At 44.7% G+C, this 13125-nt stretch overlaps 1 protein-coding gene across 1 annotated transcript in view; it reads left to right on the plus strand.

Annotated features, from left to right (window-relative positions):
• The window catches only part of LOC146830557 (protein brambleberry-like), a 204490-nt gene that overhangs the window by 50674 nt on the left and 140691 nt on the right, over window positions 1-13125 (plus strand). The window contains exons 4-5 of the mRNA XM_085604049.1: window positions 5876-6061; window positions 6530-6752. Of these exons, the coding sequence (XP_085460175.1) occupies window positions 5876-6061; window positions 6530-6752 (409 nt within the window). The remainder of the gene's footprint in view (window positions 1-5875; window positions 6062-6529; window positions 6753-13125) is intronic.

Here is a 13125-nt window from a genome sequence, read left to right on the forward strand (position 1 = left end):
CTCCAGAAATCTGTGGTGAAGCTACTGTAGACCACTGGGGAATCGACTTCCAGACTGCTGCACATGCTATACTTGGCCTGCCAGACTTCTTTCTGACACGAATGAGGAAGATACAGGAATTTATAGAAAATGTTCTCATTTAGCGTTCCAGAGGACTAACCGTAATTTCAATGACAAAATGAAACCGATCATTATGTTGATTTACTGCAGTCTCCTCCATTGAGAAATATTTCCATTCCACAGCTCCTATTCCAGCAACATGGCGTTCAAGTGTACTCCGTATTGCCATGATTATTTGTGCTCTAGTTGTTTGGAACTCTTTGGTGAAGCTGCAGTTGAACACTACTATAGCCTTCGAGCCCGACGTTGCAGGCTCTACCGGCCATCAAAGGTCAGATCCCCTTTTATAGGCCCGAGCTGAAGGCGAGTGCCTTTAACAAGGAAGCGGGCCTTTAATGGCTGGTAGAGCCCCCTATGGAGGGCTTTAAGGCTATTAGAACATTCTGCCCCCTAGAGGGCAAAGGGTTCTAATTTGTAAAACAAAGGACTCTCTGAGCCTTGGGATGTGTAAATCCCTTCAGGCTCCGAGAGGCCTATGTTCACAGCAACAGCTGTGAAATAAAAAAAAAATTGGAATGTTGCTATCCAGACTTCTACCAGCCATTAGAAACCTGGAGCATTCAACATTCCAATGTTCTAATAAGTAATCAACTGATATCTTTGTTTATTGTGTGGTTAATTATAAACCACTGCAATTTTAGCAAAGACACAGACCAGTTAAAAACAACAAATCGGAAAAAAGCAAAGGTATTCAATGACATGACAATAAGACTAGAGTGCAGAAGGATTATTAATCCTACCTAAAAACAAGAGGATTGATATAAATTACAATCATATTCGGTCAAACATCAAGATAAAAAAAAACCAGCAGGGGCCATATTACTAGGATGCAAGAAATTTAGAGCAGGCATCAGGTTAAAAAGAGAAAAAAGGGTGTGTTGATTCAAGACAAAGTGAAAGTATGGAATCAACTGACGGTCTGCTTCTCCTGTGAAAAGTGCATGCTTTTCTAGCTATATCAGACTTTTTAGACTCCTGGGTGAAGAGGATATTTGTGAATTGATATGAGGTCTCCTCCTTTTAGCGTCTGGCGCATTTACCATCATTTCAATGAGAGGACCGTTTTCTCCCAAACATGGCTTGTTAAATCCCAGCAGAGGGTCAACAATTTTCACATGGCGAACTCCCCACAATCCATAAAATGTCACCTCCCACAAATGATCTGTATAGTGATCAAAATCTGTTATCACTCTTTCTATGTACCCCTAGAGGGAACCCTTCTAACCAGGCTTTTAATAGCATGCATTTCAGTGGGACAGAAATGGCAGAGCCTTCTCGACACCAATAATCCAACAACTGCGCTTCTTTTAACCTTCTTCCAAAATAGTTCCATTAAAAGCACACTCTATAACAATTTATTTTGTGAATTTCAGCCCAAATCTTAAGGCTCTGATTTAAGATAGTAGTATTATCCAAAAGGGACAGTGCTCCCTGGTGGGTATAACCAGGGTGAGGTGGCACCCTCTGCTTCACCCTGGAGCTGCCTGAATCCACCCTGGTCAATATCTACCTGGGAGTTACCCCGCATAATATTGCTTTTACTATTGTATGATAAACTCTAATCCTCCTTTCTTCCACATGTCACTTTTCATTGCATTATGCTCTACATTTGATGTCTCGATGAATGACATCCTTACTGTTGACTGACGTCTACTGTGACTTGCAGCTTACGGGCTGAGGTGGCAAGGCCAGCAGCCTACTGTCCTTCGTCAGTGCTTTGAGTTGTAATAAAAGGGGTATTTTCAGGGGTTTGTGGACTTTGTGTCATACTTTTTTTTTTCCGTTTGACATTTTGCCACGTGCACTGTAGCACCTTATTAAAGTTTCATCAACTATGGGGTAACCCTGTGTGCCTCAGAACCTGGGCAACATATGATGTTACACAAGAAAAGGTTCTGTTGGAATAATTTTTTATACGTGGAGTAAGCTATTGAATACATCGCAGGATTATTCAGAATCAGTTGTCCTGATCTCCAGGTTACTTGAGCGGCTTTGGTTTTGGTGAAGCGAGCCAGAAAAGAAGCCTGGTATTTCCCTAGTGAGTATATTCTGGAACCTAAACCCAATAAGGTCGCCAATAGGGCAGACTAACATTTGCTCCGGTAGCAGTGAGATCAAGAAAGTTTCCAGTGAACATTGAAGTCTGATCCATGATGATATTGACACCACAGACCAACCTTTATTTGCATTTAAGAGGGAAAAATATATGAAACCATGTAGTCGAAGCATTGTTATCCTTATCAGTACCTATGGAGCCCATTGGAACTTACCCCAGTTCATTGTCATTATATATGTGAGGTTATATATGTGGGGCTTGTAAAGCTTGTGGTTTGACTGTGGAATGTAAGGAATTTGAATTCAAAAACAAGAAATTTACCTTGCATAATCGCACCAATTGTAATAGAGCAGATGTCATTTACATCATCAAATGTCCGTGTGTTCTTGCTCATGTGGGGCAAACCAGACAAAAAGTAAAAGCCAAGATCTTGCAATATTGCAGTCGTTTCAGCTGTGCTACTCGGGGAGCACTGCTATTGGAACATTTTTTCCAGCTGCAACCACAAGGCTGATGAGTTAAGGTAGTTTGTACTTGAAAAAAATGTTAAAAACCCAAGAGGAGGTGATATATCTGCTACACTTAACTAAGAGAGTGTTAATGGATACATCTCTTAAATACTGGTCACAAAGGCCTTAATAAACTTGAGGAAATCAATCTACAAGCGGTTACTTTCAATAACGAATAAGCATGCCCCCTATGTTAGATATTTGCCTAACCTTGCAGGAATACTTAAATTCCATGTCCTTTTGTTCAATTTCATCATTACTAGGGTCCTACCTCATTGTATGATTTCAGTCTTGCTTGTAATTGTTTTAAGTTATACAATTGTTTTGGTTTTATCTTCACTGCATTTATCCCTTCATTGTTATTTGTAATATTCTTATGGCACACAAGTAGCCATTCTGTACCCACTTTCCTGTTACATTATGGTCGATTTGCATCTACAATTTAAGTTTCTATGGCTCAATAAATGTATGCCCTGTGGAGTTTTGACAGGATGCTATATTTAGGCGGTCCCACTCCGAGGCCTAGAATGCTATTCATGTTGGCCATTTTGGGAGTAGGGTTCTCACTCCCCCTGCCTCCACGTGCATGTATGTGGAAATGACTCCTTTATACGTGGCACATCGGCAGGTGTTTTCAAACGCCACAGCCAGTTTGAAGAAGCCACCAGCTTGATGCAGGTAGTTTTCAATGGGCTTTTTGGCAATTACATACGGATATATCTTTTGGCATCCTTCAGGAACCTTGGTCATCATTTTTTATTACTTAACATTTTTCTTTAATTCTCACTCAGGATGCAACTTTTACTGATAAATCTCTAATTCACTTTTACATATACCTTTGTTAGTAAATTCTTCTCTTACCCAGTAGATGTTGAAACATGTATTTCTGATACACAGGGTGTTCCCATTATTTGTCCTGATGAAGACCCCTTTCTGATACACTACTGATACTTACTTCTGGCGGGTCGAAACGTCACTGGAGTTCTTTTGTACGCCTTGATCTTAAAGACATTATGTTGGGACAACAAATTATGGAATGTAGTGCAGAGCCCAAATTGCTGATACTTTAAGAAACGTTGTTCTTGACCAGGTTGTTTAGCTCAGCTAGTGTATATGGATTTGTACAAAAAGTTATTCTTTTTAAATATACACCCGTTGACACACTGCGCGAGTACGAAACGCCCTTTTTCAATCTATACATTGATATGAGCTACTTAATGAGTTTCATTTTGTCGTAAACTGCATCCTTTTTTTGTGTGTATGTGTTATTTACTTGCTTAATCCACGTATCCAAGGTGAATCCAACAAACATTTCTTGTGTAATAGCACCTAATTAAATAGCGCTGCAGTTGGTGAAATGCCTGGGGGCAATCACTGGCGTGAAGCGTGTCCGTGTTTGCCCTGTGGTTAAATGTCTGCTAATCATGTTAAGGGTCACTGGGATTATCTGGCCCTAGAAGGCCAAAGTGTGTGGCAGGTTTGCCGAAATAATGCTGCTAGAAAGGCATAAGTATATGGAATTTGCTGCAGAATCCAATAATTACAGTGGTCTGTCTGTTATACACTGTGTTTAGACACACCAAATGTGTGATATGAAGCACTATACAGGAACGTGGTTAACCTGTTTGTTTTACTTCTGTATCGTGCATTGTGCGCCCTCTCTCTGTGCTAAATGTCGTGCACCTATTTCACTTTATGCTCCTGAGGTATGAGACATTGTTCCTTTTGACTCTGAATAGATATGCTTAGGGTTGTTTTGGGGTAAATGTGCGGTACCCAAAGCCACCTCTTCCCTGTCATTCTAGTGGCCATCTCAGTGCCATATTTTACGTCGCTCCCAGCGATATCGCAGATGTCCACGTTTTTGCCTTGTCGCTCAGACCCCAGGGACGTTGGGAAGTGTGTTTCAGTTGTATGTGGAGAACGCTCCCTGATGCTCACCTATTTAAAATGGAGACCCTGTGCCCGCCCGCTCACCCTCTCCTTCTCCATTGTGACGCTGAAGTGTGTAGCGCTACTACATCAGTTACCATTAGACAAGCTCTGCATATTATTATTTATAAACACTTGAAACTGTTTCCCCTTCCCGCCTTCCACACAACTAAACACTTCATAAAAGCCCTCCTCCTCAGCAGATAACATCTCTGCAAGCCCTAAGCAATTCAGTGTAATCCTGCACAGGGTTTTCTCAAAGGTTTCAGGTAACTGGGGCTTAACTTTCTCATCCTAGCATAGTCCAATCCACCATCTGTTACTTACCCCAAACTAATCTTTAGCACCACCCCCTTACTATACATCACACCCTCCCTCACACATTGCTGTTCCTAACTTCAGGCTCCGAATGACTTGCATTTGGAAAGCTCCATGACCCTGGCACCTGCATCCCCTGTTAAAAGAGCCTTCGTAACAGCAGATAAGTCCTCAGCATGATCATGCTCTACAGTTTCAGACTCCCAAACTCTAGTAAACAGATAATACGTTTAACCTTAACTGGAACATGATCTGTTTGGTGCTGCTCGTGCTTCCTGCATCTTCCAGGATCCACGATGCAGTATTTGGGATCCACATGCTCCAAAAATACATACAAATGTAGTATGATATTAGCAGCCATAGTTTCCTTTCCTGGGGGTGGATACCTTGAAGCCCTTAGCCTCTGCTACCAACGTGACCCGATGTGTAAGTAATAGTTTCCTGTCAGTCGCTTGCACTGGTTTGCATAGCACACAGGCTGTCATATTTTTGACCTCTGAGCGTTTGGGATGATCATCTGCAGTTGATGGTTTTTTCCAGGCAGAGGTTTCTGCACGCTGGTGAGAGATGGGTCTTGAGGTTTGACCCCTGTAGGAGTGGACATGCCTTGGAATGTGTGGCATTTTTCTTCAGTGTCCTTTACAAGTGGGTGATGAGTGTCTAGAGCAGTTGCGGCTTGCATCGTTGCAGCGAATCCATGTGAGTACAAGTCCGTCTGTGTGCAGAATTCACATCCCATTGCGTCCATGTCTCTGATATTGTTCTTGCTTACCGTTCTAGTGTGCGTTTCCACACCTCAGTGACCTGGTCCGTGGTAAAACCAATATTTCTTACTTCATACCATAAATAACTTTGTAACTTTCTTACACTTCCTTTAATCCCCACTTTCCTGGTTCTTCTCTGTTTCTGTGGTCCAACAAATCTTCCTTTCTCCAAACAGACCCTAGCAGAATGTACCCAGGGGATGGACCCAAACACCTGGAATGCCTACCACATTGTCAGTAACCGGGCCCGTGCAGTGTGCTATGCTGCACGGCAGCTGCACTTCAGACGTCGAACCGAGCTCACGGTCAACACCCTGGTGTCCACCGCTATGAACCAACTGGAGGCAATGAAGCTCCTTAAGGTATTTGTTGGGAATTGTATGTGTTTTAGGTGATTTACCCTTCTTCCTCTCTGAACTTTGTGTCCACTGACTAGGTTTATATTTTATGTGACATGGCCTCCTTTCTTGACCCTGAATGGTGTGGTGTGGTATGGTAATAGGAGACGCTTAGTAATTGTTTGCTAGAGTGATGTCCCCATTGGTCATTCAGTAATATTCTAGTAAGCTATCGGAAGATCAATGGTTTTATAGATTCCTTATAAAATTGAAAGCATTTCATTGCGGTGATTAGGGAAGGAACTTAAACTCTGTGGGGGGGGGTTTCCCCTTCATTCCACGGTTTAGCGCTTTGAATATAATTTATCTCATTTTATGCATGTGATTGATGACCTATATTGCTATAGCAAGAACTATACATTGGCATTGCTTTACTGAAGGCACTAAAAGCCTCTGCAGATGCCATGTGACTGGACTCTTGTGTATTAACAGGAGGGCCAAGAGGAGCTGAAGGAACTGACGTCAGAGTCTCTGCAGAAGGTGGTGAGCAGCCAGGAGGATCTCCTATCTCAGCAGGAGAAGCTGCAGGATAGCCAGAAGAAGATTGACGCCTCTATCCATGGCAATTTGGAGCAGCTGGCGCAGGAGAAGGCGCTAATAGCCAGTGGCCACCAGCTCGTAGCCCAGCTCATCGAGGGAATCACCAAGAAGATGGGTGAGAGCAAATTAAACTAACAGGTTATTCCTCATGTCACCCAAGCCAAGTGTAGAAGCAGCTTTGGTGGGACATTAGGAAGTAAGACCATAGACCACATCAAGCTAGTTATTATAATGGATTGCATGCATTGTATTAGTCCTGTGAATTTGATGAAATCTATACACCGAGCATGTCTTTGGGTGAGATGAAAGAAGATCTGGGGATGGTGGTTGTAACTAGAGGAGCAGCACACTGTTTATTTGTTGATTGATTACAAACTGACACATTTTATTTAGAGCCTAGCCGAAATGTGCCTGGGACATTGGAGTCTAGTGTTCGTTGGCATGATGTGTCTACTTGTTAAAGAGGATGGAGAGTGGAATTCATGTCTGGATAATGATCTTGGGTCATGTCACAGTTGCAGTACGGTAGGGGTGGTGTTCTTCTGCTAGGCAGGTGAGTCCTTCAGGTTGTTGGAGGATATGTAGTGGTCACGCCGTGCAGCGGCTCCAGGCTTCTGAGGTCAGAGCAGAGATGCTGGATGTCTCACTGATGTGCACAATGGATGTTGCTTCATTTAGTTCACCAAATCAACCATGCAGGGAGACCTCTCTCAATTTGTTACTGGAAGCACTCCCGCGCACACGTCTGCTTCTTCTGTATTTTCTTTGCACCAGGAACTCTCCTGGACGTTCTCTCAGACAGACCGGGTTCTAGACACTAGTCAGACCCGCAGCTGCTCTAGCAAGTTTCTTAGACTTCAGGTGATGTCCCCTCTCCTCTGGAAGACTAGCTTTCGGACACCCACCAGCCCTATCTGCACAGCAGGTCTTAGTGGACTCTGAGGAGCAATCCCTTATTTGGTCAGGAAGAAACTGGAACAACGTTGGGGAGTTAGTCACACTTTTACAGTCCTTTTCCAGTTCTGGAACTGATTTGGGGTATTTACCTTGCAAATGTACCTTTCTGAACGTAGTACAGACACTGCCTTTGTGTGAAGCGATGGCCATTGCAGCAGGTAAGTCATCAGACTGGCTCTACTCTGGTGTATCCAAAAAAGGGCACAACATGTAAGCTCTCTGCACCCCGTGGTCACCACCATTTCTGAAATGGTATTCTGGGACAGCCAAAAGTGAAAGCCTTACCCTAAACATCCTCACCTTGATCAACAGAATATGCTGACTCGCCCCTTTCCCCCACCACCACGTCACTACTCGGGAAATCTAAGCTGCAAACCTTTGCTTAAACAACCTCTTGACCTGCTTCAAAGTTCATTTACTAATTCCTTCAGTCACTGGACTCTCAACTGGTTCTGTTGAGCATATCCCATATCTCTGATTTGATCCACCATGTTATTAATCATTCATAGATAATGTCGGTCCAATGTTCAGATTCCCCTTGATACGGGTCTAACATCGTCTGGAAGCCTGTGATCTGTCTCTTCCTTCAAATGGATGTCCATTTTTGAAACAATATAAGAGACCTTGAAGCACTCACGATAAAATATTTGAAGCCCCGAAGAAGTTCTCATGGCTTGTTGTCCCGAATAGAACCAAATGTGTTGGCTGCTTTTTAGTAAAATTTCATTTGGATTTGATAATAAAGGACTGAAAGAAAATACAAAGAGACTGAAAAGTTTTTTGTTCAAGTGCACTGCTCTTTATGGAATACAGGTTATGTAAAATGATCACGTTTCTGTACAATAGATCTTTTGGGAACTGTTTCCATGGAAAATCCAATGCGTAAAATATAGAAGCATATGTGATAGAATATTGTATGTTTTGTACTTGCCTTTATATAGAATATTCTATGTATTGTAATTGCCTTTATATAGCCCTTACTACCCCTAATGAGGTGTTAAAGCGCTTTTTCTGTGAGAAGCACGCTAGTTCAGAACCTATAAAGGATTAGTGTTGAATTCGAATAGTGAAATGTGAGATTAATTTGAGTGGTGGATATGCTAGTCTATTATTTGGCTTGAGAAGGATGGTGGAGGGATAGAAGAGCAAAAGGTTTGCATTTATATAGTGCTTGCTACCCCTGACGAGGTGTTGAAGTGCTGTTCGGCGAGTAGCACGCTACTCCGGAACCAGAAAAGGATTAGTAGTGAATTAGTCCCTTTCAAATGTACCCATTTCTTCCGTGACCCATCTACAAGATTGCAAGTCTAGGAGTCTAAGAGCATTTAATTTTGAGAAACCAGCTGCACATGGGAGGTTGGTGGCAATGGAGCATCCTCTACACACTAGTTGTGTTGGGTGAGGTGAAGGAGGCGAGTCTAACACACACACAGACGTTTTTACCTAAGAAGAGGTTGAGATCGGGCTCAGAGGGGCTAAACGCAGACCCAGTGCCGTGGTGGCGCTTGAGCGGCTCCATTATTGCGTTGCGTTCATCGGGGAGATGCAGTCCTAATGGGCTGAACCGAAGGATGATTCTCAGAATGGTACGTGAAGACCTGGTTTGGCAGTGCCACTCACGGATGGAAAGGGTCACTTGAGAGCTTGCTGGGGTTATGTGGAAGTGCTCAGATGTTGCCCAATACTGACCTTCGCTCTCACATGTCTTTGATCAGTGCTGCTGGTTTAGGCCTGCCTCCCCGGCTGCATCGTGCAGGTATGTCCCAGTGTGCAGGGTGAACCAGAGACGGACCTAAGTGTAGGGGGCATTTAAGGGACCAGCAACAATCCTCATTTGTAGGCAGTACCGCACACTGAACCTGTGGGGGGGGGGCACCAGGGGCAGGCCTTCTGCATGAGGCCCCTCTCTTGAGTACCTTTGTATCAAAAAGACCCCTCTCCCTTCATGTGTAGAAAGCAGGTCAGACATTACGTATTGAATGACCCTGTGCCCTGGGCTGTTTGTTGTCCTATGTTTAACACCTCCTCAGTCTAAGCACAGGCGCCCCACAGCGACCAACAGTAGGCAAAGATGGGCAATAACAGCTGTCACTGTAGAATGAAAGGGTGCACACCAGGTAATATAACAAATGTGTACAGCGACATTAAAAAACGGAAGTCAGCAACAAACGACAACTTACTAACGAACACAAAGTTTCCATTTATGGACCACCGCATCTCCAGGCCAAAATGCTATTTATTCATTAAACGTTTAGTTTGCACCTTTTCTGGAGCAAGTATTATGCCGCACACACAGGTGCACTCTTTGGACAATCGTTTTCAAATGTACTATTACTTTCACTCTAAACTTGTGGTGTGTAGTAGGAAGATTGCTTCTGGCTAACCAACCACAGCTCAACTAGTTCCCAACCTTTAAGGGCTCACTTGTGTAGCTTTTTGCTGTAAGCTGACGAGAGGCCTGTAATTGGCTGATCTCACAACGGTATCTCACTAGGACAAAGCCCCAGGTACAAAAAAATCCCCCTCCCTCACCCATAGCATCTCTGTTTCTTGTGTGGGACATTAGGAAGAGAGGTTAAGGGATGTCACCCCAGGACGTCCTCTTTCATCCCAAAACATCATGTGCTGTTACTGAGGACATCTTTGGCCAATCTGTGATCCAACCACAACCTGCAAACAAAGGAGGGAGTTATCGGAGAAGTCTGTTATCGGAGTATGAGCTCTGAGCCAAGCATTCCACGACCAGGTTTAATGCACTCCACTTGCGGGAATTCAATAGGTCTTTACACTAAGATCTAGCGACCTGCATCAAGGTAAGCGGAAGTTGCCTGAATGTACACTGAAGCAGATCCCAAACCACTGTCTGTTCATGCGGCTCAGAAGTTGAACTATTGATTCAAACTATGTGCCCTAGATGTTTTAGCTTGGTGCAGAACATGAGTGCATAGTATTCGTGCACTAGCTGTAGACGCTTGATATTCCATAGAATGTGGTAGTGGATAGAGGAATTGTGGGTGCAGAACATGTGGGTATTGGGCGTTTGGCAGCAGAGCATCAGTCCTAATAATAATAATCCATATTTGTAAAGCGCAACATACCCTATAAGGTGTCAAGGCGCTGGGGGCGGTCCGGGAGATTAAGTGAGCTATTGGCCAGACTCACGTGATGCTCATCTGCCACTGGTGTCTGGGATCGTGTAGTGAGCCCGCGCTCCTGAGTCAGCCGCTCTGGCCGCTGCGCCACATCTCTCCCCTCCCAGTACAAGAGCTGTAAGCATAGGATTGGTCCACTGGATGTGTTGATGCAGGGCTTCTCAAGGGAAGGTTACCCATTTGAACTTCTAGTTATTCATATGCAGAGCTGTGCAGGATCAGTCACTGCAGGAATCTCCAGAGATTCTTCCAAAGCAGAATACGACATCTCAACAAAAGCATTGTCGGGATGTGCTCCTCACACATCCAATGTGTTGGTGCGATCCCCGGATGCTGATATTCGGAGTGCAAGGTCTGTTACTGCAGGACGTGTCCATGCAGGATCGGTAAGCCCAGCCACAAGGGTGCAGGCTTCGCCACCGCTTGTCTTATTCTGTAGCTGCATTTGGTGCAGGCCCACTTCTGTGTTCATGGCAGTTGTGGGAGGCCCCAGACTGCCAGCATCTTTACAGAACCTGCATAGCTCCCACCTCCTCGTGTGTGGGCAGCTGATGAATTAGTTGGATGCCAGTTACTTATTTTAGAGATGATACTGGTTTTTTTTTAAACAAACTTTATTGGGTTTTAAACAATCTTCCAAAAAAGGACTTCTGGATACAAATTACACATAGTCAAGAGTTCCTTCCATAATCTTCGGTTACTTCCTGAAGTGGTCTGGAATATGGTATCGGTGGCCCAGGTCCCCATCTCCCTCTGCCCACTGCATAGGAGTAATACAATACACATCCTTGTTGGTCCATAAAGGTCTCTTCTATTGGTCCATGTAGTCACGGTTCAACATTTACCCACCCACAACTAATCCCCCGCCCTTCCCACACCCCAGGCGTGTCACATGTGATCGGACTCGTATCCTTCTACTCCGGGTTTGCCCTACTCTGCACTCTGCTAACAGCCATTATGATTCTGTATCACTGGTCTATCAGTGGAGGGTCAGCTGCCCTGGTTTGCCTGCACTAGTATCCAGCATTGGACTTGATTTAGGGTGTGGGTGTAGGAGAGTAGGGTCTGCTTTCTATGTTCACCCCCACTTTTTGCTTTTGCTTATCTGGTTTTCGACTTAGATGTGGCTGTGGGCCTGCTAATCAGACCCACAGCCCTGCTGTTCTCTCTCTAAATTAATACTATGTACTTTAGGTGCATAACCCATTTGGATAGGATCACCTTATTGGGCCCTGTACAGTGTACCCTAGGTACCCAGGGCATAGGTGTACCCTAGGCCTACCAGGGGCTGCAGCATGTATTGTGCCACCCCTGGCCTGGCCTTCCATTTTGACACAACTGGCTGATGTAATCACCCCTTGCTTAGGTGTAGTATTCCTATACCTAGCATACATATAGACACATGTGTACCTATCAGTCACTCCTATAGCAGGCCTTAACAATCCTGGAGGCAGAGTGCTTGGTAACATGTGAGATGGGGCTCTAGCATGAGCTGAGCCTGTCTGCAGCTTTCGGAACCATGTCCTTATAGCTGTTCTATGATATAGCCTACCATATACTCTTAAAGTGCCTTACAATCTTAGACGATTATGGTAACTATGGTTTGGCTTTATCGAAACATGTCGTGTAAGGAGTCTAACACTGTGGAATAATACCCCCATACCATTTCTGGACATGAGGATATTATTCCCCCCTTCTAGAGGGAGAGACATGTTAAAATCATACTTCACTGTTAGCCTCTGACCAAAGCCTCAGCATCACAAAATGGATGCTGCTGCCACGACACAAGTCTGACCTCCTGCAGCTGGGAGTGATCCCAGCCAGGGAGGCCTGGACAATAGGTTTCCTGCTTGGGGAGGTGCTAGCACCTCTCCAGACAGCCTTTAGTGTATTCGGGCAGGGTGGGCTGAAAGGAATGAGACATGCCTGGGGCACACAAGGTGTTCCTTGCATAGTCCAGTTCAAACCGGCGCTGGGGCACTCCAGCCCCAGCTCTGGCGCGAAACTGGACAAAGGGAAGTGGGTGTAACCACCCCCTCCCAGGTCCCACCCATAAGGCGTGACCTAGCAGGTATCCCAGCCCCCCAGATTAGTATAAGAGTGGGAGTTGGGCCTCAAGACTTTAGATTATCCTGAACCTGCAAAACTGAACAGAAACTCTGGACCTTCGACATTCGACGAAAGAAGAAGACTGAAGAATCTCCCTTGTGGCCAAGGAGTGGCTACCCTGTGCAAACAGGCACCATCAAGAGACTACCCTTTGCTTTGCGAACGTTCTACGAGGAACCGACTGCAGAGCCCGACCAGAGCCTTGACTCTCAGACTTCTCCGACCCTCATCCACATCTGCAGCAGAGCTGAGATCCGTGGAGGCGACGAG

The sequence above is a fragment of the Triturus cristatus genome, chromosome 5_1 (assembly GCF_964204655.1).
Source record: "Triturus cristatus chromosome 5_1, aTriCri1.1, whole genome shotgun sequence".
Lineage (NCBI taxonomy): Eukaryota > Metazoa > Chordata > Amphibia > Caudata > Salamandridae > Triturus > Triturus cristatus.